Source organism: Abramis brama (assembly GCF_963993115.1).
Source record: "Abramis brama genome assembly, chromosome: 2".
Taxonomy (NCBI): Eukaryota; Metazoa; Chordata; class Actinopteri; order Cypriniformes; family Leuciscidae; genus Abramis; species Abramis brama.
Window position 1 is genome coordinate 25,141,008 of NC_139964.1, and position 27,527 is coordinate 25,168,534.

The 27,527-nt window shown below is 38.7% G+C and overlaps 1 protein-coding gene across 1 annotated transcript in view; it reads right to left on the reverse strand.

Annotated features, from left to right (window-relative positions):
• Positions 1–155: 155 nt before the first annotated feature.
• Positions 156–27,527, reverse strand: part of LOC311077894 (B-cell receptor CD22-like) — a 184,809-nt gene continuing 157,437 nt past the window's right edge. The window contains exons 15-18 of the mRNA XM_084106536.1: positions 8,705–8,739; positions 8,507–8,552; positions 7,400–7,641; positions 156–7,268 (exon numbers count right to left, since the gene is read on the reverse strand). Of these exons, the coding sequence (XP_083962662.1) occupies positions 7,235–7,268; positions 7,400–7,641; positions 8,507–8,552; positions 8,705–8,739 (357 nt within the window). The 3' untranslated portion in view covers positions 156–7,234. The remainder of the gene's footprint in view (positions 7,269–7,399; positions 7,642–8,506; positions 8,553–8,704; positions 8,740–27,527) is intronic.

A 27,527-nucleotide genomic window follows, 5' to 3' on the forward strand; every position in this document is an offset into this window, starting at 1 on the left:
GTATACAAGGTACTGCTTAGAAAGTATATTTAGATATCTACATGTATAGTTACTATTTTGGTGTCATTGTACATGTTTGTTGTCTTTAAGAAAATGAAAATAAAGGGATTAAAAAAAAAATATTTCATTTTGGCTTGTTTATAGATTTTTTTGTATCTGTTCTGAATATCATTAAATTTAAAGGATTTGTTGTGGAATATTTTTAGTGTATTTTTTAAGCATACAGCAAACGATAGTAGGCTATTAATTGGTTAAAATTATTACAATGGTTTATGGTTAATCAGTTAATTAGCATCCCTGTAGCTTTAGCTAGATCAAAAGAGTGCAGAATCAACTTTGCGTTGCGATCGCGTCACGGATAAGCCACTGCACGTGCATCATCAAAAGCAGATGTTAAGAAAAGTGCTGAGCTGAATTTTTGTGCCAGCTGTGCACAACAGAGCACTTTTAAATGAGAAGTCTAATGCGCGTTTAGCCCATTGTATTCTGTATGCTTGGCTTAAGAATAGGCCTATATAGGCCTATCGGTCACGTCAATAAAAAAAAAATTAAAAAAGGGTCGCTCTTGAAAAAGTTTGAAAACCACTGCCCTATACCCTCATTCACTATTCCCTACATTAGTTCACTAATATAGTCCACTTGACAGAGTGAATGTAAAGAAGTGAGTGAATTGAGACACTGATTAACACCTGATAAGCAGAAGAATCACTGAAGGACAGAGAAACAAGAACAGAAAAAAAAGAGAAACACAAGAACTACAACTGACTTCCAGCAACACTGAGTGTGAAACCAGTTTACAAACCAGTTTAACATTATTTCTTTCGTACAAAAGTTATTGTTGAGAATTAACAGATATTTAGTTGTTGATGTTTTATTGAAAATAATAAAGTTATTATCAACATGATGGAGATCAGTATTTGTTTTAGTTGGGCTCCTGAACCATTGACTTTATTAAATCATTTTTTTCTCTGACTGCTTTAACTATGAGTTTATAAAACACATTTGTTATGGCAAGAAAAAGTCAAGAGAACGATGATAAGGTGTTTGTGATTGTTGTGATGATTACATAATCATCCTGGACATGTCTGATTCTCTGATTTTAACCAGTGGAAAAGCGTTGTATTTATGGCTATTTCATATTAATCATATCTGCTAATCTATAACTTGAAATACAGCAATGCTTCTGTAATCAGATATTCTGAAGAATATTGAAATAATATAGTGCTTTAAAACATTTTGAGCTCCTGCTTACACAAACAGACATCAACAATCAGCACATGAATCTCAACAATGGTGACAATAAAAAGTTTCATGTCACAATGCATGCTGGGTTCCAGATTAGTATAAAACTCCCAGCATGCACTCCTGCATGAATAAATAAATAAAAATAAATTATTTCCACCATTGATGAGAGACATATGCAGATTTTTTATATCTCTGTATCTCCACAAGAAATTGTAGCTCTGTTTCTTTTTTAGCCTGTGTATCATGTGTAAATAATTATCATCATAAATTATTACTGTAGTTTCACAGTGGTGGTAATATAACACTTTTGATACAGGATTAAAAACTGAAAGAGATTTAGTGAATGAACAGGCTTTACAAAGATTTTTTTTATTATACTCAACATAACCACAATCATTCACAAACCGTGTGTGTGCACAAGTACAAATCCACAGTTCAATCAGCTTGTGAAAAACTAATGTTATAAAGTCAAGGGTTAGCATCCCAACTAAAGCAAACACTGATCTCTATAATGGTAACTTCAAACCAAACATTTTCAATAACAACTTCTGTAGATGTATGACAGAAATAAAGTCATACTGTTAATAATAAGTGTAATAATGTGTAATGGCTGGAAGTCAGTTGTAGTTCTTGTGTTTCTCTATTTTCTGTTCTTGTGTTCCTCTTTCCTTCAGTGAATCTGCTTGTTAACAGCAGGTGTTCATCACTAATGCGCAACAATCACTTATTTCACTTATTCACTTATTATTCAACAGATTCACTTAATTATCTCACTGCAACACAATGCGTCAATGTTACTTTTTACTCTTTGTAGTGTGGATTTTCCTGTGGGGTTGAAAGGGTTAACAGTGTAAGATAAAAAGACACACCCACAAAATGTATTTTAACAGTAATAAACTGTAAGTTATAAAACAGGTATATACTGGAACACTGTTGCCAGTAGTTTACTGTAAAATTTATTTTTTGGGTCACCATTGTGCAGAAGAGTAGAGCCTGTGCTTCAGTCCAGGAGAAGATCTACAAACATTGATGATTTGCTGCATGTTGAGCAACACGAGTGAAGATCGCATCCTTTTCAGGATGACGTTTCACCCATGTGTTTCTGGATGCGGTCGTTTCCTGTCCTCATTTGACGGCCACGATCATTGTTATACATGCCTGGGCTAATAAGCGTGCTGAGACTGCGTTTGTGGGTGGTTCATGTTCTCTCATGAGAGCATGACCACGTCGGCACGTTGTTCGTCTCTCCTTTCTCATAAAGGTTTGAGCCGCTCAGCGTGCCGTGTGCCGTCGAGCTGCCGACTGACAGCGTGTCAGCTGGGGCAACCCAGCGCGCGTCGTTTGGCGCTCTAGATGCGCGGTCGAGACTCGTGTGCCTCAACGAGGTGGAGTCCCTTTGCTTTTCCCCAATCTAGTTTCTCTTCTGGTGTCCCAGAAAAGGGCTACTTTGGTTAATAGCATTGGTGATCTGAGGATTACAGTGAGTGTACCACTCACTCCTCTGCGCATCGCAAACATGCTGAGACTGCGTTCGTGGGTGGTTTATGCTCTCTCTCATGAGAGCATGACCACGGCGACATGTTGTTCATCTTGCCTTTTTTCATGAAGGCTTGAGCGTTCAGCGTGCCATGTGTCAGCGATGGCCACATTCACTGTCTTGCATGCCCGGTAGCTTCGGATGGCATTCTGGTCCTTCTCATGAGGGACCAAGCATTTCATTCAGGGCTCCAGGGGAAGATCAGATGTTGATCGCTACATCGGAGAGAGGGCTGTTATACTCTGGAGATGAAGTTGATGCTGAGTTCTCACTATAATGGTGTGTGTGCTCATGCTGAATCAGATTCAGACTTGACGGCCACACTTTCCCGGGCTACTCTCGGGGCGCTGTGCAACGCTTAAATGCCTTGCCCGTGCCTACCCCCCAGCAAGAGGGAGGGAAGCGACCCTGAGACGGGTGACCCAGAGGATGTGTCGTCTGCTCTTTAGGAGTGCGTGTTGGCACCACTCCTTCCCCCGGAGGAGGGCCGGGTGGAGAATCTTGTTTATGTTCCGCCGCTGGTCAACCAGTCAGCGGTACCCAAAATTTCAATATAAGAGCAGTTCCACCTCCTCTGGGTCACACACGGTCGAGACTGGCAGTCAAGGGCGACGCTCAATTGCCTCGCTACTCCCAGTCTCCTCCGTCCAAGAGGGCCAGAATGACAGTGCGCGCCGCCACATTGCCTCGCCGCTCTCATTCCTCCTCGCCCCAGCGCTCAGATGGCAGTGACACTGCTACGGCCTCGTCACTCTCGTCTCTCGCTGGGTAAGAAAACGGTCCACTTCACACCCCGTACCCTCTTGGGATCTGACTTTGGTGCTTAGAGCACTCCAGAATCCTCCATTGAGCCCTTGCATGCAGTTGATTTAAATATCTTGTCAATGAAGACAGCTCTCCTGCTCGCTTTGGCGTTCATCAAGAGGGTAGGGGACCTGCATGCATTTTCGGTCGACGAATCGTGCCTAGAGTTCGCCGGACTTCTGTCACGTTGTTCTGAGACCCTGGCCCGGATATGTGCCCAAGGTTCCTACCACTCCTTTTAGAGATCAGGTAGTGAACCTGCAAGCGCTGCCCCCGGAGGAGGCAGACCCAGCCCTGGCTTTGCTCTGTCCTGTTCACTCTCTGTGCTGCTACATTGACAGAACTCAAAGCTTTAGGACCTTAGACCAGCTCTTTGTCTGTTATGGAGGCCAGCAGAAGAGGAAGGCTGTCTCCAAGCAGAGGTTAGCCCACTGGCTAGTGGATGCTATCGTCCGGGCTTTTCCCAGGACGTGCCTTGTCCACCTAGGTTGAGGGCACACTCTACTAGGAGTGTTGCCTCTTCCTGGGCTTTGGCTCAAGGCGCCTCGCTGACAGATATCTGTAGAGCTGCGGGCTGGGCGACACCTAACACGTTCGCTAGGTTTTATAGCCTTCGTGTAGAACCTGTTTCCTCCCGTGTACTCGCTTCGGCCAGTAGCGCGAGGAATTAGGTTAGTGTCGGCTTGCTACGCCATTCTCGCCCCACGGGCCAGATACGTGCGTTTTCCTGCTCCGTTGGTTACCCAACAAACGGCTAAACTCGTGAGTTCCTCCGTCAGTAAAAAAACTGGTAAGGTCTAACAGTGTATGTCACGATCCCGGTTCTGTGTCTTTTGTTTTGTATGGACTTTTATGTTGAAGTGTGTTCTCTGTTCTCATTGTGTCTGTCATTCCCTTCCTGTGTTTGGTTTGAGTTTCTCCTGGTTTATGTGTAAGTTTCTATAGTTACCGTCATTAGTTCAAGCTGTTGTTAATTGTCTACTCATTGCTCTGTGTGTTTAAGCCCTTTGTTTTCAGCCATACTTTGCTAGTCGTTGTTTTGTGTTGGATCATGTTATATTATGCAAAATATTCATGACAATGAGACTAAAGACTTTATGACAATGTTCAGATTTAATGTATTTAGCAATAAAATCACACAGTATGCAGAGTTGCCAACTCTCACGCATCTGGCGTGACACTCACACTTTCAGCATCAATCTCACGCTCTCACGCACACGCAAGAAATGTCACGCCAAAATCCACGTTTCTCCCCTCTCAATCCGTTAATTTTCTGTTGATGACTAGACGACAGCGTATTAATGACAGGAGAGGAGTTTAAGGCCCACAGCTGTAACATCTGCCTACAACGTTCTCACTGCAGTATTCTCTGATCGTTGATTCGCTGAAAACCTTGCACCTTATACGTCAGTTGCGTGTGAAAAGTTCAGAGAGTCCGGAGCACAGGTTCGGAGTCGGAGCCCACTGATGCGCTTTTGAAAGTTTGGATGACAATCAAGGAAAGCAAATAATAAAATGGTGTGCCTTGTCACTACAGACATAGCCTTGACTAATCAGTCTGTGTGCCGAGAGTACAGACTTCAACTATAGTTGCAAACGTTGTCTGACGTGCGTTATGTGGGCTAGCTATTTGCTAAAAAAAAATAGGCTCATGGTACAAATTACGTTTTGTCAAATCGGGCAAGTGGCATTTTAAAATTCCCCAAATTATGAAAGGTTGCCCAGATTGTGTTGAGTCTGCCACAGTCAAATGCGGATGCTGAGCGAACCTTTTCAGTTATTGGCCTAAACAAGACTGACACCAGGAACAGACTGTCACTTGATGGCACCCTGTGAGTGATGGGAAGTTCGGATCATTTTACTGACTTACTTGTTCTACCTCGTTCATTAAAATGAACAAATCTTTTTTCGAGTTATTTCGTTCATTTAAGGGGCTTTAAATGTTATACTTTTAACAGCCAAATTCCACGAACACATCCACCTACGCAGTCTTTATCATATTCTGAATTAAGAAATCATTATAATGCAGTCAAAAATAATTTACAGGGAACATAAATACTTTACCTTCCGAGTCTTTCGTTCATTTGTCACGTGACAGACGCAATGAACGTTCATGAACGGATTGAACCCTGCTTCAGATACAAGCCTCCTGCAGAGGTGGTGAAGCAGGCCAACACTGCCACTGTGGCATAGGCTACAACAGGCCTACTGTGTGAAAGTTGTCTGTTGTGGTTTTCTGGGGAGGTGGAGTAACTATTATGTGTCCCTTTTGTTTTGAGATTTCTTATTGTTTTGATGTTGTTGTTTTCAGGGTTCTCAAGTTTTATCAAAAGCTTGGAGTGAGATCACATGCGGTTAGGGGAGGAGCCCTAATGGAGCCCCGCCCCCACCTGTCCCCGCCCCCCAATTTTACCCATTGTTCATAATTAACCAGCACAAATTGAAATTATAACAATTGGTAAATCTGATAAATGACAGAGCAATTCATCACATCAAATATACTATTTAATGTTATATTTCAAATTACAAATATACTTAAGGGCCTGTTTCTATTGTTTCACGCTATTTCTCTGCACATTCCTTGCGTTTCTTCTCCATCTCGCTGACTATTTTGACAGATACACACTGACACTGCTGCATGCTCGCTCACTCACTCGTTTAAAGTTGTGATTGGGCCAGCCCAGTGTCAATCAAGAAAAGAGCCAATGGGCCGTTGATCTACGTGTTTCATGGGCTAGTCTGTCAGAAAAAAAAAAAAACTAACGCTGACTTTTTTTGACCAATGCATTACACCAGCACAAACCCAGCGCGTTCGCGCGATGTTGTTGGTTACCTAGTAACGAACGTATGGTGCGTGTGCGTGCACACTTTGTGTGCGTGCGCCTCGTACACAACGTTATATATAAAGCTTGCAGGACAACTTGGTTGGCATTGCCTTTTCAGCGTGAGAAATACATGGTGTGGCGTGTGAGCGTGTGAACTGGTTGAATTGCGTGAGTCTCACGGCCAATGCGTGAGACTTGAGAACCCCACGTTTCCATTCTATTATTTTTTTGTTCTTTCTTTTTTCCCCATAAATCAGGGTTTATACTAAGTAAACAAGGACTGACATTTTTAAAATTAGGGTTAGGGTTGCCAAAAATTCTTCGCGCGTGCGCACTGAATTTTTACAGAGTCTCACTCCAGCCAAAGTCCCAAAGTTGGCAACCCTGCAGTATGACAAGAGAAGAGGAAACATCAGTTCTGCATTAACTGTACAAAGCGAGAGCTAAAAGGCCTTTGACTATTACAGGTATCAGTGTGTTCATGTGTGTGTGTAGAGAGTGTGTGTGTGTGTGTGTGTGTGTGTGTGTGTGTTCATGTGTGTGTAGACTGTGTGTGTGTGTGTGTGTGTGTGTGTGTGTGTGTGTGTGTGTGTGTGTGTGTGTGTGTGTGTGTGTTTATAATTGTGATACTGACAATCAATTCAGATTGTAATAAAAGAGCTCATTATAAACCCAAATCAATTCATGTCTAAACAGTAAAACAGTCCCATAAATGTGTAAAGGTGAAATCAAGAGGACAGTGAGATGGGAACATGACCTGAGCTGGACTCAAATCCAGGTCTCCCATCAGCATCAATAGGAAGCGGCTCCGATCACATGTTCTTTACTTGACTGAGCTGTAGATCACATCCTCAGATCTGGGGAGAAATTAAACAAAAATAATGTGGCATTTCAAGAGGTGACAATCCATCATCTCAACAACACAATACAAGAGCTCTGATTAAGAACTGAATATGTTTTATTTGAGTTTAAATGAGTCGTTTCTCACCTGTTGGCTTCAGACGGATGATGCGTCTCAATGCAGTCGTACTCTTCAGTCTTCATGTCTTTGTTCTTGAAGTGATGGACACTGGCATACTGAACCTCTTCAACATCTGCAGAGTCTGTTTCTGTTTGTTTCTTTGCTTTAATGGTGGAATACAGATCATCCCTCTGATTGGCTGATACTAGTGAATACAGTGGAACGTCATTGGTCGAAGCCGGTTCTGCTGATCTGTCAATGTGATCCTCCTGCAGTTTCATCAAATAAAATATCACACAGATATAACAACAGATCGATCATTCAGAAACACAGTGACTGTGAGTTACATGCATGATGTTTTCCAGATTGTCTTCATGTCAAATATTTGGCAGTACATGATCTTGTAAGTCTTGTATTTTCTAGTTAAAGGGATAGTTCGCCCAAAAATGATATATAACCCATGATTTACTCACCCTCAAGCCATTCAAGATGCATATGTCAATATTTTTTCAGACGAACACATTTTCAGTTATTTTAGAAAATGTCTTAGATCTTTCAGTGGTTATAATGTGAAGCAATGGGGTCCAGCTGATTCAAGTCAGAAAATGTGCATGCATCCTTCACAAAAATAATCCATCCGGCTCCAGGGGGATAAACGAAGGCCTTCTGAGGGTAATCCGTGTGGTTTTGTCGTAAAAATATACATATTTAAAACTTTATAAACGAAAATAACTGGCTTCCGGTAGCGGTCGACGTGCATTCACGGAGATGGATGCTGGCGTATGACGTAGCGTAGGAAGCGTCGTGATGTAGAACGAACTTAGAGTTTTGTTTTGCTCTGCTCTCTGGCTGCACTGTCACGTTCGTTCTACGTCACAACGCTTCCTACACTACGTCCTACGTCATACGCCAGCATCCATCTCCGTGAACGCGCGTCGACCGCTACCGGAAGCCAGTTATTTTCGTTTATAAAGTTTTAAATGTTTTTAAACATTTTTTAACAGTTTTAAACATATGCATCTCGAACGGCTTGAGAGTGAGTAAATCATGTGTTAAATATCATTTTTGGGCGAACTATCCCTTTAAATATAATATGTCATTGTAGATTCAGGTATGTATTATTACCAAACTTGCCTGATTTTGTCTGATAACTTCAGCTCCACCGTCTCTCCTCTTCTTCCTGGAGAAAACATGTTTTTGTTAGAAAGTACTGAAAAGTAATTTATTTTAAGAAACATTTATTTTTTGTTAGTGGTTTAAGTTCAACAAATGTTGAATTTATGTAATTTTTTTAAAAGAATTTATTGCAGGAGCTGCTCAACATTCACTCACTTTATGAACACAATGATGATGATGATGATGATGAAGATCAATCCTCCACATCCCGCCACGATCCCAGAAACTGTGAGCAGAGCATCTCTCTTAACCCCTGAAACAAGACGATCATAAAGATCATTTCACACGTGAGACAGATGAAACTGAAAGAGTGTCTGATTATAGAAAATACCTTTAACAGTGAGTGAAACAGACGCTGATCTCTGAGATCCATGTTTATTCTGAGCCTCACAGTAGAAGCGTCCACTGAAACTGGAGTTAAAGCTGGAGATGCTGAAACTCTGTCCAGATCCAACAGCTGAGGTTTCATTCTCCTTAAACCAGCTGAAGTTCAGAGCAGGAGGGTTTGAGTCACTGCTGCAGTTCAGAGTCACTGAATCTCCCTCCACTATTACACCAGACGGACTGACCGACACTGAGACGCTCTGTGGAGGATCTACATGAAACATATATAAAATATGAAAATAATTACTTTATTAATGACATGACCTTCAATTATCTTTATTATATTACTGAAGTTTATCTTTAAATAGAAATCAAAATGAAAAAGGTGCAAATCTACATCTGAACTGGTGCAAAATTAATAAAACAATATTATATTTACAGATTTATCAAATGAAGATTCATTAAAAAAACATAACACAGATTCATGTTTTAATGGACAATATTGTATTTATTTATTTACCTTTATTTTACCAGGGAAGAAAATCACATTGAGATTACAATCTCTTTTACAAGTGAGCCCTGGCACACAGAAGATACACTTTAACAGACAACAAGCAACAAAAAGACAGGGATGCACAGAAATATTAAAATATACAGAAAATCACTATTTAAAACAATCACAAACATGATGATGAATTTGATTTAGATAGGACTTGAATTCAACATGTGAAATAAAAACCTGCAGTTTTAGCTGGTTTTGCAATTCATTCCATGAAGTTGGAGCACTATAACTAAAAGCAGTTTTACCAAACTCTGTTTTAATTTGTGGAACATCATACAGTATCTATCTACTTGATCTTAGCTTGTATTCAGATCTACTAGGTGTTAAGAGTGTAGTTAAATATGAAGGATTATGTCCAGTTATTGATTTATACACAAAGATCAACCAATGTTTGAACCTTCTTGTGTTAAGTGAGGACCAACCAACCATTTCATATAATACACAGTGATGGACAGAGTACTTTGCATGCATTATAAATCTCAATGCTGAATGATACACAGAATCCAATGATTTCAACAAGGTCTTTGTGGAGTGTCTGTAAAACATCTCCATAGTCTAAAACCGGCAAAAAGGTAGCTTCAACCAGCTTTATTTTGGCTTTCTGTGTAAAGCAGGAACTGTTTCTGAAGTAAAAACCCAGCTTTAATTTCAATTTAGTGAGTAACTGTTTAATATGCAAATTAAAAGACATGTTTTCCTCTAATATAAAACCCAGATATTTATATGAGCAAACTAATTCTATTGGCCTGCCCTGTAATGTGTGGAGTTGAGGCAAGGAAGGTCCAGGCTTACTGGTTTTATTAAAAACATGTATTTAGTTTTCTTATCATTTAAAACTAAATGTAATGCCTGTAGATTGAGCTGGATATTTTCAAATGCTTTTTGTAGCCTTAAAATTGTCTCAGCAGGTGATTTTGCAGAACAATAAATAATGGTATCATCAGCATACGGGTGCATTTTTTTACTTTCATAGTAGCGGTGGTAGTACTATGATTTTTTCTAAAGCCAGACTGAAAAACAGATAAAATACTATTACTAACCAGGAATTGTTTTAATTGTTCACTGACGATAGATTCCAAAATCTTAGCTATCACTGATAATTTAGAGATTGGACGATAATTGTCCAAATTAGATGGGTCACCACCTTTCAGCATTGGTAGAACCAGGGCAGATTTCCAATCTTCAGGAACACTATTCTGTTCCAGTGATAAGTTTAAGATATAAGTCAATGGCTCAGCAATGACTTCTGCTGCAAATTTTAAAAATATGGGTGCAATCTCATCAGGCCCTGCAGATTTACGAATATCCAGTTTTTCCAACACCATTAAAACTTCATGACTCATAATAGGCATAAAATTGAATCTAATACTATAGTCTTCCCTTGAGTGACATGCGTTCAGATTATTTTGTTCAGACAATCCACTGAATATAGCTCCAGCTGATACAAAATGCTTGTTAAAGCAATTTACCATCTCGGTTCTATCGGTTATTTGCCTTTCATTTATTGTTAATTGGTTCTGGAAACCATTAGATGATTGAGTGGGGGACAACGACTTGATGGTTTTCCAAAACTTAGTTGGGTTATTTAGATTTCTTGTTGTTTCATTAAGATAAAACTCAGATTTTGCCCTGCGAACCAGTGCTGTGCATCTATTTCTCAAGGCTCTAAAAGCCACCCAGTCCTTTTGTTGGCCAGTTTTTCTAGCTCTGGCCCAAGCTGAAATCCTTTCACGAAAAAGCTCAGACAGATAATGTATGAAAATACTGCCAAGCAGGGCTGGACTGACCGGCCCACTATATGATCATAAACACCACCCATCTTTGCACGCCCTTAATTATATGCATACCAACTCCTATTCATTAAAACCACTAATGCCATGTAATGAGTGAGTATAGGAACGAGTGAGAGTTAACAGATGAAATAAGTAAAAATGTGACATTTATTAATACAGTTGAACTATACTCCACAGTGGTGAATCCTAAAACAAGCTATAAGCTGCATTGGCATAGCAATACAAGTGTTTCTTACAGGATTTTTGGTAAAACTGTGGTGGGTGGACCTCGGTCCTTCTAGGGGGGTTCGGGGGCATGACCCCCCGTAAGAAAATTTGGTGCATTTTAATGTTAAATTCATCAACCTGGTGCACTTTGAAAGTTCAAAATTAAAAGCTCCAACCCATATTCAGTGTGCAAATTAAACAAAGAAAAATTCAAACCTCTTTTAGTTACAGTGTCTATTTACATAAGCACATGATCTTTTATTTTGACGCAAACTGCATCAAGCTTTTATTTTGGCGGAAAACATAGTTTACAAACGCCTCTCATTAAATTTCTAGTGAATTGCGGTAATCGTCAACTATGCAGATGTGGAAATAATCTGTAACTGGTTTATGGGTTCCTACACTCATGACATGGCCTAAGTGTTTTGAAAGTAGTTCTGCTTACCGCAGGCTCTACACTTTCTCATCTCTGTCCTGATCCTCCTCACTATCATCATCTGCAACAGGAGCTGATGAAGGTTAGAAAACATATATTTTGACACATAAAGCATCTGCTTTAAGGGCCTGTTTCTATTTTTTCACGCTATTTCTCTGCACATTCCTTGCGTTTTCTTCTCCATCTCGCTGACTATTTTGACAGATACACACTGACACTGCTGCACGCTCGCTCACTCGTTTAAAGTTGTGATTGGGCCAGCCCAGTGTCAATCAAGGAAAGAACCAATGGGCCGCTGATCTACGTGTTTCATGGGCTGGTCTGTCAGGAAAAAAAAAAACTAACACGGACTTTTTTTGACCAATGCATTACACCGGCACAAACCCAGCGCCGCCAATTAAGCAAAACAAAACCAAACGAATGGGCCGCCGATGTACACATTTTATGGGCCGTTAAAAAAAAAAAAAAAAAAAAAATTTAAATTATGTATGAGTATGAGATGTATCGGCCCAAAAAGCACGTCGGGACACCGGGAAAATGCCCGGTATGCCTAATGGCCAGTCCAGCCATGCTGCCAAGCAGAGTTCACATCAGGTATTAAAACACGTTTATCCCAGTCACATGCAAACAAATCATGCAAAAAACCTTGAATATCAAAGTTCCTAAAACACCTTTTTTTTTTTATAATTCTAAGTTTTACTTTTAAAATCTTACAGTTTCGTATAGCTGCTACAGCACAGTGATCACTAACATCGGCTGGAAAAATTCCTATATGGGTGAATTTATGGGGTTTATTTGTTAAAATGACATCGATTAGAGTGGATTTGCTTGGGTTCTTAAGATTAGTTCTTGTGGGTGTATTTATGATTTGAGTTATATTCACTGAATCACAAAATTCCTTAAACTGGTTTAACACTGATGATAACCAATCCCAGTTTAAATCACCCAGCAGTAAGAATTATTTTTCTAGCAACTCAACTAACACTGATGACAGTGAGGTGAGTGTTATTTACAGCTCAGGGTGGTCTATAACAGCCAACAATATTCAGATGACAATTATTTCCATAGTGTGAGTCAATAGCTAATAGCTCAAATTGTTTTGGGATGGACAATGACTTTATAACAGTTGCATGGAATTGTGATTTTATATAGATTGCCACACCACCTCCCTTACTTTTCCTATCAGTAGTACGTTACTTTCAGAAATTAGCTGATTTTACAGCCGTTTTTTTACAGCAAGGTTTTACAGTGCATCTACACCACCTCAATCCCACTAATCCACTTTCTTGTCTTTCTAGAAAACTAAAAATAAGCATATTCTTGGGACTTTATGTGAATTATATAACAAATTAGATTATGGAATAAAAGCTCCTGGTGAGACAGGTGCATTAGAGCTACAATTAGCATCAAGCTTCATAACACAATTAAAAAGATTAATATTACACTTTAACTCAAAACTCACTTTAAACAACCACTGAGTTTTTGTATTAACTTCCGATCGCGATCTAATGTGGATTTTAATAATAATGATGTTCAAATATGTTATTTTAGCCTTTCGTATGCATGTATCGTAAGCGTGTGTTTATTAGCTTCTTGTTTCACGTGCAGAAATGTTTCTTTGGGTTTGTTCTTCCCGGAGCAGAACGAGGAAGTGTACAGGACAGTGTCATGCAGAAGAGCAGAGAATATGGTCACGTAAGATGATTGACAGCTGTACAGTGAATGAGAGAGCGCTGAGATCATAACTGACGCAAAGCAGAAAGAGGAGAGACAGAGTTCGCTGTAAACGCTCTTTCAGCTCTTCAGATCACTTAATTCAGTGGGAAATCAATAGAAATGGTTTTCTCTATGACAAAATATTTTGCAAACGTGAGAATAAATCAATAATTCTCCCAATATACGCACTTTTGGACTAAGAGCCGTAACAGATGCTGTTCAGTGAAGCTGTGAACACAATAAACCAGAGCAGACGTGACTGAATATGAGTGTGTTTTTATTCTGTTCAAAATATCAAAAATTACTGATCGATTACTTTGCACTCCTGACATAAATTAAGAAATGAATGTCATTGCAACCTAGTTTAATCATAAACAGTGGTCAAATATCGAAGCTGGAGTCTTTAATCTTTCTAATGATACTCAGTTTGTCCAGATTTGTAAGAGTGTTTTACCGTGAGGTGAATGTTGAACAACAAAATTCTGGGGCCGTCGGAGATCTTGTAAATGGGTTAATGTCTAATTAACAATAATGTCATGCAGTCTGTATGATTGGTCCTAAAATAACCAAACAAATCTGAACTAAATTCTGAATAATCTGTGTAAAATTACTTTTTATAGTTAACTATGAATGATGAAATAAATTCACAGTACTCGTAACTAATGGTTAAAGGGATCGAGGCAATCAGCTTCCTCAATTAAAATTAGTTATCTTGTTGTGTTTTAGAAATTCAAAAAGTGTGCAATATTTCATTAGCCTGACTACGTCAGACTTCGTACTTCCGCTCAATTTCAGTTCGCTTCTGTACTGAAGTCTGAGGCTACGTTTACACGTGGATGGCTATTTTCATAAACGGACATTTCACCCCTCTTCGTTTTCAAAAATAACATTGTGCACACGAACCTGTGTATATGCTGTCAAGAGCATGCCAAACCTGTAGGTGGCAGTGTAACGAGAAGCTCAAGCCCACTTTAGCCAATCAGAATCCCGAAAATAGTCACATTCTGTGACGTCGCTGCCTAAAACTCCGTTTTTCTCAGTTTACATGCAAACGGGCAAACGAAGATTTTCAAAATCTCCACTCTGGCCGGAGTTTTTAGAAAGAATCGGTTTCATTGGCGAATCCTCCGTTTGCGTGTAAACGAAGGGCGCAAACGAAAAGAAATGTCTCCGTTTTTCAAAATAACCATGTACGTGTAAACGGGGCCTGAGATAGCGACCGTTTTCCTCCGGCCTGAAAACAGCCGGCCAATCAACAAACAGAGGGCGGGCTGAGAGCCGTGATGAAGACGCTGATTGTACCGTGGATGCGAAGATTTACTTCACATAATCTGCAAAAGTCGTTCACAGCCATGTTCACTCCGGTATTTCGCAGCTGAGCCCCCCCCAAGAAAGAAAACGCTTTTCAATTATGCCATGCCAGACTCTGTCTACGAAGCAAAGCGAAGTAGCAGAGTTTGGTATTACCGGGTTAATATTTCATTACTGTTAATGAATCAGTTTGTACTCACGTTCAACTTTAAGATAAACAGCAGGAGAGAGCAGATGATCATTTCCTCTTACAGCACATTGGTAGTTTCCTGCATCATAACGACTGACTGACCGCAGATGAAGCTGATTCACTTTCACAATTCCTTCAGGGAATATCTGTGTGTTTCTGTACCAGATGAATGTTGTTTGTTCAGGCAGAGAGCAGCTGCTTTTACATGTCAGAGTGACTGAATCTCCCTCTTTCACACTCTGCTGTGTCTCCACCTGCAGGTCTGACACAACAACAACAACAACAACAACAACAACATCATCAACAACAACATCAACAACAACAACATCAACAACATCATCAACATCAACAACATCATCAACATCAACAACAACTGTCTGTCATCTTATTGTTTTAATAATAATAAAAAACTTATTGTCTTAATGAAATTCTGTCATCACATCATCAACTTTATATGGTGATAATACTAAAATGACAATAATGACGACACTAAATTGAAGCAGTTCAGACAGCAGTTATCGTTCTCATAACTTTAGCTAACGTTCTGTCAAGGTTATGAACAAACGATCTTCCAGTAACATTGGTTTGTTCAATGTTTTCTGGTCTTTAATAATGTTCTCAGAAGGTTTGCACAAAAACATTATTTATACATTGTTTGCTGAAGGTTTTTGAAATGTTTTCATTATGTTTGGAGAAAACATTCTTAGAACAACATTCTTGAAAAATGTTGAAACATCAGATGACGTTGACTGTTAATGGTGACATCATCAGGAAGTGAGCTGATTTAAGGCTTGTTCGACTTCATGCAGCTCTGCGCAGACCGATCGGCGGCTGACTTGAAGCAGTGCATGCCGGTTAGAAATTTTGTCCGACTTGATACAGCGCCGACGCCACGTGACTGTGACGTATGCCATCAAAGTACCGCGAGAGCGATTCGAGAGTAGCCGGAGAACTCAGCCAGCGCAGCTTCTCAAGAGCGGCTGCACTGGGCTGCACGCAGGCGGGAAGGAAGTCGACCGGAAGTTGAAGTCGGCCGGGTGCCGACATCTTGTAGCAGAACTTCACTTGCGTTAGCATCCCATTGACTCCCATTCATTTTGGCGTCACTTTGACAGCGAATAACTTTACATCTGAGGCGTTTAAAGACTCCATTTGTCCATTATTTATTTCTAAAGATACACGACAATGTATAAAATGCTCCATTACCTTGTAGCTTATGTTATGGACCCGTAGAAGCAGTTTTTGTAAAAGTAGGCTAACGATTGCGTCATAACCACGCGACTCTCTGTCGCACACTAGAGAGATTACCGTATAGACGGGAGGAGAAGCTCGCGGGCAATCGGGGGGACGTGGAGGCAAAATGACAATATAATTAATCAGAATACCTAGCAAAAGTTTCTCCTGCTCCAAGCTTATGGACAGCTCCTACTCACACTCTCCGTCTCTGCAAGATTCGGAAGGGAATGATTCAGATTTCTCTTGGCACAGCTACTAGAAGGCAGACGGGTTGCTCACGTGGTCCGTGTAACGCCTTGCTCGGTTTGAGTCTGCGCGTCAGGAAAGGAAGTGCTAAGAAATCGCTGAAAATGGGCTTCACTTGTCTCAATTGAGTTCCAATGGGGTCGCTGTGTCCATTTCTTTTACTGTCTATGGCTGCACGTGGGCTGATGACGATACAGCTGTTCCACGATTGGCCGGATTCACTGCATGACAACAATCACGTGTGTTTCGTGTTTATTCGAACACCTTTAGTTCCTCTAAAGCTCACAAATCAGTTTTTTATAACAGTAAACACTCTTTTCATGTAGTTGCGATGTTATATTGTGTCATGTTTATCAAATTAAAACTGATTAAAAAACGTAGACTCCACTTCATTGATAGTAGCTTATATTGAACTTTATTCTTGTTCAAACATACGCTGTATGAAGCAGTACATAAAGTATTGAATGAAAATGTCTCTGAAACATCTATGCATTATTAGGCAAATATTGCATTTATTTCACTTCAGCTGTGGTAAAGTATGCAAACACCACGTGAGCGGTCACTACGGGAACCAGAAAGTGTCCGACTTCACGTCTCCGTTTGCAGCTCCTCCCCGCCTGCACGCGGCTACTCTCGCCGATCGGTTACATCCAGCCGCAGCCGATGTCGAACACACCTTTACTGATCACATCCGAGCCGGTTGCACCAACAGGGCTTACGCCTGGTCTTAAGGTAGCAGCTAAGTAGGTCTTAACTCAGCATTCTAAGTCCAACCTAAAAGTTATGACAGTTGCACCATCCAGGCTTAAGTCCTCTTCTCGCTAAGACCGGGCGTAAATCTTACGCCTAGTCAGTAGCAGGCGTAAATTCAAAATCTAGGCATATAATAGCGTTAATAGCCGTTAGATAATGTTTCTATTGTAACCACTTGATAACTCAGCAGTAAAGACATGGCGCGCCTTATACACAGACTTTACAATGAGCGGGCTTTTAGACGGGAGAGAGTTATTAGGGACAGAAGCAATCCATTGGACATTTACAATGATGAGGAGCTGATAGAGAGGTTTCGATTCTGTCGGAGAGATATATATGAACTTGTTGAAGAGCTGTCACCCGACTTACAGTATGTGTCGAACCACAACGCAGCATTGACACCAGCATTACAGCTGTTAATAGCGCTACGTTTTTATGCAAATGGTGCGTTTCAAAACACTGTTGGAGACATGATTAATGTCCATAAATCCACCGCATGTCGGGCCATCCGCAGAGTGTCACTGGCACTTAACGTTACAAGTTAACAAAACAGTGGAAGATAGTTTACAGCGTAACCTAGCAACGCACGCTGCTGGTCAACCGCACATGAACGCGCAACGCTAAGACCTGGGGCATGTTCAAGTTCAAAACGGTGCGCAACGTTTTGCTATGGTTTCCGGGTTGAACGTCATGTTTCCTGGAAACGGCGTGCACCGGTGTGCAACGGGGTTTGAGATACGTTTTCTCTTGTTTGGTGGGTGTGTCAGATCTGCAGTCCAATCAGCAGCAACATAAAGCACACGGTATTAAAGTGAACTCGCACAATGGGTTCAAGGAAAGTATTAAATTTACAAATGTGTTCGATGCAGCTCGGTATACGCAACAACTGAGGATATTAGAAGACATTTTTGTCTAAAGTTTTATTGTAAAAAATATAGGATATCAGCATAATGATGTAGTTGTTTATATGTTTAGCTTCATTGCAAGTGTATTGGTATAAACAATGGTAATTAAGTGCTTTTCCTAAAAATGAGAAAGAAAATACAGGGTATTAAAACAGTATGAACTACAAATAAAGTCAGTATGTGAGGCTAAATAGATGTGTTTTAGTCTGAATTAGGTAAGATGTGTGCTTCTATTTCAGTTTCAGCAATCCCTTCACTCGATTGGGATGTTCTCTTTTGTTCTGGGCGGCAAGTGCAGTAACTGTAACATCGGGCATATTTTGTAGTATTAAACACATATTTATACCGACTTCATCAGGCTCCGAAAATTCTTCACAAAGAACACAAAGTCACAAACACAAAGGCCTTCTCAGCTGCCATAGTTGCAACTCTTGCGTCATCAGAACAGTGTGTTCAACGCATCACCGTTTCTGTTTAAAAAACGTTGTGCAACGTTTTGCCAGGGCTGAACGCAGCCCAGGCGTAAGCCTAGGCTTAAGTTTGGTTGGTGCAACCGACGTTAGGTCAACTCTAAAGACTGGTCTTAACTAAGACCTACTTAGCAGTTAGGACCAGGCTTAGTAAAGCCCTGTTGGTGCAACCGGCTGAGTCTAATCACTCATCATGATCAGTATACCAGTATTACAGTATCGCGATACTAAAGCTTCAAAGTTCTGGCGATGTCGTTGTATTTTTTAAACGGTACTGTATGGAATGTTGCATGTGCGGCTGTACACTTTTAAAACGTTCATTTGTCCACGCATGCCTGCAAAAACAGTAAAGGTCATTTTTTTGAGTGCCGTTGCCTTTTGTGCTCTGTGTAGTAAATGCTGTGTAGAATTAGCGCATTATTGAGTGTTTCCCGATGCTTCAGTTCATTTTGCAGTGAGTTGCGATTGCACGTCGTTGTTCACGCTGCAGTTTATCAGGAGAAAGGGTCTGAAATGATTTTAAAAAATAGCAGCTCAAGCATCACTTAATTAGCATTATAACAGCTTTATATAAGAATGTATTCTCACAGTGTTCTGTTGCTCATTTGACCACTTCTGGAACAAGTGATAGTTTGTTCTAGAAACACCTTTGCGAAGACAATTCAGACGAATGCAATGCCTTTAGTGATGGGTGCTTTAGAAAAACTGCTCGTCTGCTTCATGAAGCTTTGAAACTTTAATCTTTTGTTTCGAATCAACGAGGCTTCGTCACGTCATAACTGTTTCGAAACTTTCGAAATTTCAATGGTTCAATGAATCATGTGGATTCACTGAGAACCACTGAACAAACGTTTTTACCTGATCTCTGATCAGTTTTATACATTTGTAGTCGTTTTAATGAAAGTATAATTAAAAGGAATGATAGTAGTAATAGTGTCTTATTGGCCTGTTTAGCTGAGCAATCCATTGAACAAACAAAACATGGCCTGAAAATTGTTTTTGTTTTTTTAATCACATATTATACAGACACTTGATATTTAATCGTATTAGATGATTAGTTAATTGTATTTGATCGATTTTACTTTCAATAAAGCGTTTGCAATGGTTTTTTAAAAGGTGTTTTTTTCTGCATGTTTGGCCTGAGTTTTTGTTGCATTTACACTGTTCTGACCAGCAGGGGTCACCAGAGTGTAGCGTTCGGTTTAACGATTCAGCGACATTTGCTGCTATCTACTTGCGGCTTTAGTTTCACATCTAAAATTAGGCCTATTATTTCATTTTTCTATATTCAGAGATTTATATTTAAGACATAAATCTCATAACATTGTTTATGCAATTGTAATTGCAGTGCAAATGATGTAGAGAGGTAGACTGTTCCCAGGTTTTGGGCCTGCAGTCGCAAAAGCGCGATCGTCTCGTTTTCCAAGTCTCGATCTAGGCACAATGAGTCGACAGTGATCTCTAGATCTCAGAGTCTGTGTGTGTGTGTGTGTGTGTGTGTGTGTGTGTGCACTTGGATGGGTGAAATGCAAAGCACAAATTCCAAGTATGGGACACTATACTTATATACTACCGCCAGTAGGTGGCAGCAAGTCACTGTTAATGAGTGAGTCATTGAGATTCAACCAATTCATTCAAAGGCTGATTCATTCAGAAATGTCTTAATACATTTTAGTCACTGATTCAACTGATTTGCTCAAAAAGCTGATTCATTCAGTAAGGAAACACTGCCATGTGTTGCTCAGAGACGCGATTACAGTGCTGTGGCTTTGTTTTGAACTATTTTGTTTGGCGAAATAGAGCAAAAACAGGAGAAAAACAATATGGTGTCTAAAATGTAAGTCACTTAAGATTAACTTCTTGTTTATTAAACTTGTATACAACCAATGTCACAAAAACTGCACTCTCTGTGTGATATTTATTAACTAAATTAAATGATATAAATTAGACTAAATCACACAGTAAAATCATGCACTCGTAATGTCCAACACTAGACTAATCTACTAGACTACAACATGTAGTGTATGCATGCTCTCTCTGGGTGTGTGTGATAGGCTATACTCGATAATGTCAGATCTAGGGTTGCCAACCGTTCCATATAATACGGAATATTGAACTGATATGGAACGCACTTTGTTCCGTATTTTTGAGAATCAATTCAGTGCAAATCCATGACAGACACATAGCTTCTAATATATGTCAGACTATGACCGATAGTAGGCTATGATAAGAAAAAAAAACCCGCCGGTGCGGTAGATACTAATTTCTCCCCCTGTTTGTCTATGATCAGCGTAGCGTTTTTAACCCCTTAACGTCCGAATTTATATAGCTGTATATAAAAAAAAAAATTATGTGTGTTTTTGCCTTTAAGTAGATGGTAAATAATGTTGAGATTATCAATTTCACTTTTGCACAACAAATAAATAGAAATTTTGGTATGTTGCAAATTTGCGACAACAGGCATTTAGGGTAATTTTTTTTACAAAATGGTAAAATTAATAAAACACATTTTCCCATCTCAGGTATGTAGATTTTATTCATGGCACAAAGTTGTTAGAACTTATAAACTTTAATTGACAAATTAATGAATCTTGACAACAGCAAGAAACAAAACACTCTCCTACTCCCTAACATTGACAGTATGACAGTAGTTTTTATACATTCTATGTTACACTCTGTTTAACTCTTTCCTTGTTTCTCCAGTGCATACATTATATATTCTTATAGTGTTATATCCTAACATGCTATTTTTTGTGAAAAAAAAAAAAACATTTTGGCTGAAATCATCTAAATACAGCATTATTATAATATGTAGCCATTAGCCCAATCCAGCCGTTATGGACCAATGTCGCAAATTTGCTACAAACAGAAATCTACAAAGTACGTAAAAATATTCGTCACATGAAGTCTATATGAATAACATAGCTATAGAAGCAATCAATAAGCTGGTACATATTTTTATCTTAGCACAACTTAACTCATTTTGGGCAATTTCTCCACATTTGCGCCCTTGATATGCGGATTTTGCAAACCAAAATATTAGCTTCGGTGAACCGGATGTAGTTCCCACTCCGACCGCTCCTACGAGAAACCAGTGCGTGCAAAATGTTCCTAGGTATGTATCGAATGTGCACAAACAGGCATTGGGGGAAAACACACGCGATCTCGCCTGCAGTCTGAATGGAAGGGGTTTGTTGCAAATTTGCGACAGTGGGCGTTTAACATCTTGGAACATCATCAGAAAATGCCCTTTTAATTGGTCGTTTCAGTCATTGTGATTCACGTATCGTAGCAACGATGACGACAAGTGACAACAGCGGGAAATGTAAAAATGACTACCTCCGAGCAGCCGGCGAAAAAGAAAAGAGCATAAAAATATACGGTGTTGTATCATAGGCCCTGTCCCAAATGGCACACTCCGGACTTGTGGACTTCCTCAGAGTCCGCACTTTGGTGACGTCATGTAGTGCAGACCTATAGGGCCCTTGGTGCGAGTCCACGAGGGCGCATTGAGAGGTATTTTTGGGACGGACTCGATCGGCACGCCGGAAATAACGGCCTGATTGTTGTTGGACAGGAGAAATCACATTTTTGCACTCCGACGTCTTATCTGCATGTCAACTACACATCCTAATTTTACAGTTCTATATTTTGATATTGTGCATATCACCTGGGCATTAGACAATAGATATATCATGCTTATTTAAATGATGTATACAGTTGTACATAATAATAGGCTACATAATGTTCCATTTGAACTAAGATTACAATTTTAAAACATAATTTAAACCAAATTTTTTCAATTTACAGGTTTCAATATTCATACAATGTTTATATATGACTCAGTAAAGCCCTGACATTCGGTTCTATTTATTTAATGAATCATAATGCGATCGTATTATTAAACGTGCTATTATTATGTTTGAGACATCAACCACATCAACTTATGATGACCATAATGTTTGTATAAACTGTAGGTAACAACTGGTAAAATGTACATTTAGGTCATAAAAACCGTAATATTTTCTTCTCAGCCATGTCAACAATTATCCATGAGTGAAATCTCCTCCCATCCGTTGTCTGATTGGCCTTTCGCAAGGATTCCTGGGTAGTTAAAGTGCGTGGAGCCTGCTTCTATGCGGGCTTCGCGGAAGACCCCAACACACCTGATCAAACACACCTGATTCAACTCATCAGCTCATTAACCCATGTGATAATGAGCTGATGAGTTGAATCAGGTGTGTTTGATTAGGGAGACAAAGAAAACGTGCAGTGTTGGGGGTCCTTCAGGACAGGTTTGGGAACCACTGGTATAGGCTATGTGCACAAGCGTCGCGACGAACTTCCGCTATTGTCAGAAGTCGGCATATCAGTTTCCGGTTTACGGCCGCTTCATCGGCATCCGCTGTAAACAAACAAGATGAGTGCTGCTGTTGTACGAAATAAAGAGATACTATGTGCGTGACACATCTAAGTTTCTAAGAACTGTAGGTGGATCTTACGGCCGTTTCCCACATACTCCGTGTGCAGTGTGTGTGTGCGGTGCAGGAGCAGCACGCGCTATAGTGCTTCATATATGATGCGTTTGCAGTGAATAACTGATTCACGGCTGTACCACAAACACTTACTATTTTTATTTAAAATCCAGAAGTTACGCTGCAACTTTTATTTAATAAAATGTTTTTTTTCAGCATTGCGATTCTCTTTGTAGGCTACACATATAACCTACACTCTTTAATGGACGCATGCACGTTTAAACAATTTAAACAACGTAGGGCTATTATTCCATGCATTACTTATATTAAGTTGCTCAAGCAAGTGGTCAAATATTTAACTGTAAATTGACAAAAACAGCCGACTCTCATGCCTTTTCTTTTCTTTTCCATTTAAATGTTAATAAAATAAATGTCACAAAGAACTTGTTTTTCCACCTCCACGAATGAGACTACAATTTATTTAATTAAACGCATTTATGGTGAAATTACTACATTTTCATGTCAATCTTTGTTAATTTTGACCACGAAACATGCGCTGTCAATTTAATTCAGCGTTTGCAGCACAGCAGAAATAGACTCGGTGCGGAAACGATCTAGATAAATTGTAATTTATCCATAAATTGTAGTAATCTCACCATAAATACATTTAATTCTATAGGCCTACTACTATTTTTCACAGTCATCTTTTTACTTTTAGAAGACCGGGGTAAAGCAAGGTAAACTACAATTTACTTCAACAAGGCGACATGATCAACACTCATTCGTGGAGGTGGATGGGATAATGCTTCATGTTGACAGTTTCATCACACCTGACAAACACAGCTGATATAAAGAGCTGTTGTGCTCTGGATCATGTGCTCATCTCATTCCTTTCTGTTTCTCCCTCAACTTTCCTGTCATTTATGCACTACTATATAATAAATGCAAAAAGATTAGTTTTACCTGTGACATCAAGCCGAGCTCCAGGAATCACTGTCCATCTTTTATCCTGATAATCTGTAAATCTGCAGTAGTAGACGTGTTTATCAGCTTCTGTTACAGCCGTCAAAGTGATGCTGGAAGTGTGTTTATAATAGTCACTGTTACACTGAATCCCTGCTCTCTTCTCTGGATATGAACACAGATTCGGTGATTGTCCATCAGTTACAACAGGTTTAGTCCAGAAACCTTCTACGATTTTATAACTCTGAGTATGTGTTAAAGTACAGGATATTGTCACTGTTGATCCTTTTAATGCACAAACATATGAAGGGCTGTAATTCACTCCCCGATCCCGCAGACCATCAACCCCTGAAACACAGAAATGAGGAAAATAATTAAAGAGGCTTTCAGAAACAAATGCAGAAATCTTTCATCACACCAAAGATTTTTGTACCTTTATATATTCAACTAAATGAAATGTAGAAATTCCAAGTGTGTGAAATATTTCACTAATATTAATGAATCAGTTTGTACTCACATCCTACTTTAAGATAAACAGCAGGAGAGCGCAGACGATGATCATTTCCTCTTACAGCACATTGGTAGTTTCCTGCATCATAACTTCTGACTGACTGCAGATGAAGCTGATTCACTTTCACAATTCCTTTAGTGAATATCTTTGTGTTTCTGTACCAGATGAATGTTGTTTGTTCAGGCCGAGAGCAGCTGCTTTTACATGTCAGAGTGACTGAATCTCCCTCTTTCACACTCTGCTGTGTCTCCACCTGCAGGTCTGACACAACAACAACAACAACATCATCATCAACAACAACAATAACATCATCATCATCAACAACAACATCATCATCATCATCAACAACAACATCATCATCATCAACAACAACAACAATAACATCATCATCAACAACAACAACAATAACATCATCATCAACAACAACAATAACATCATCATCATCATCAACAACAACAAGATTCACTGTCAGCTTAAAGTTAAGTCCTTTATCCATTATTTATGGTTTTGTTATGAAGCCACATGACCTTCTTTCTTTTTCAGGTCACAAAAGGAGAAAATTAAAGGGGAAAAAAATAATAATAATTAATTAATAATTCTCACATGTACAGTGCTTTAGTACATATTGTTTAAAGCATCTTTACAGCAAATGAATGTTTCAATGATATAATGTCATTGTTCCTAATGAACAGGGAATCTCACATTAAAACTTTTATTTTCATCTTTTTCAGTGCTAGTGAGTTTCAGCAACTGTCACGCTCGGTGGCTGTAATGATCGCACAACGATGGAGAATAAATAGAAGGAGAAATTTAACAAGCACATTTAACATTGACGACACGAAACACAGAACTGAGGAAACTAAGGGTACGTTTACAAGACAACGATATGCTTAAAACTGAGACGTTTTTCCTTTGAGTTTTCCAAGTACAGACGACATCATCGTCAAAACGATCCCCATTCACACGGATCCGTGAAAACGACTAGAAACCCTGTTTTCTGCTGCCATAGATAATATACAATATCACTCAATATTACTATTAAATACTATGGTAGTGGCGGCTGGTGATAATTATTTTGGGGGGGCTGGTGATTCTTCATTTGGGACGACACTAGTTATCTTTGGGGTCCCCAGACAATAACATTTAATTTTGTAACAGAATAATAGTTTTTTTTTGTTGTTGTTGTTTTTTTTACAAATGTAATTTTACACTGTTTATTAATGTTTTTACTCAACATTTGTGCAGTTTTTGGAAGATTTATGATATATTTTAAATTTCTTTAAATAAATAAATAAATATTTATTTAAATAGGCTTTTTACAAAAAACAGCATTTTATGTAAAATTCACTTTATAAAAGACCCATATTTCTAACTTTCATTCATGGGGATAACATGGATAATTTTACATGGTATAGTGTAAACTTTTTGCCCATATTTTGTAAAATGTAGTTTTAAAAGTAAAAAATGATCATTTTAGCTACTAGATGGCTATAGAGCTCCACTTTGACTAACTGAAAGACATCTTTTCACAAGATTTTCCAGTTGGATTCATATCTAAATATTATGAAATCACAATTCTAACAATCAAAATGTTTTTTTTGTACTGAAATTTTGTTTTTTCAAATAATGTTACATTATGATTAGAATCAAACCTGGAAAAGATAAAAGTTGAAATTTTAGAGTTTATCATTTATTTCAATCATCTTTTTTTCATATAATTGTACAAATGTGATCTACACTTCAGTTACTAACTGTAACAGAACAGATATGTACAGTTAGATTATATATTGAGTACAAATACATGACATGAACATCAAAATGCAATGAACTGAACAGCATAACAAATAAGCAAATAAAGCCAGCCACCTCCGTTTCTCACAACAAGCGCGGGTGTATGGAATTCCAAAGCTGCCAATATTAAAAATAAATAAATACATATATAAATATACAAATAAATGTAAAAAAGAAAAAATAAATATATAAATATATAAATAAATATACATAGAAAAGCAAAAAAAAACGAAAAAAATAATTATTTATACATTTATTTCCTTATTTATGTATATATTTATTTGTTTCCATATTTATTTATTTATTCTTTTATTTATTTATACATTTATTCATTTCTACATTTATTTATTTATACATTTATTTATTTTTACATTTATTTATTTATACATTTATGTATTTCTACATTTATTTATTTCTTCATTTATTTCTTCCTACATTTCTTCCTGCGTAGGGTAATGAGGAGGGCGTGGTTTACCTCAGACATAGCAATCGAGCTCAGAGTAAGTGAAGGCGAAGGGTTGAGGCCACAGTGACACCCTGTGGCGAAATACAATAAGTATAGCTCACTGACGTTGATGCGGTCTGTGACTGCGAGGTATATGGTCAAAATTCTAAATCTTACTGTGTGACATGGATAGGCTACTTTTAATTTACTTCACGTTATTTTTTTTATTTTTTAACGTGTGCTGAGGGGGTGCTATATATATTATATATATAAATACTTTTAATAAATGAGCAAAATTGGCCACTTAATATTTAATATTCAATTATTTTAATGATCACAATTAAAGTATTAATTTTATTAAATTGAACAAGCACAACATTCGGCATTCAATCAAATATTATTAAAGATTTATTATTATTAATAATGTTATTTCAACACAATATCTCATTATTTCGACATCATATGTGTGCCGAGTGTGCGTGCAACAAGCAAGATGTGCATTTGTAAATCCAGTGACACGCGTGCATTGATTTTTATTAATAAACTAGAGTTTTCTGTCAGTGTCTGCTGCAAAGATGAAGATGATCATGGTGTTCACTTTTTATAATCAACATAGATGGAAAAAACTACATTATAATATTTCAA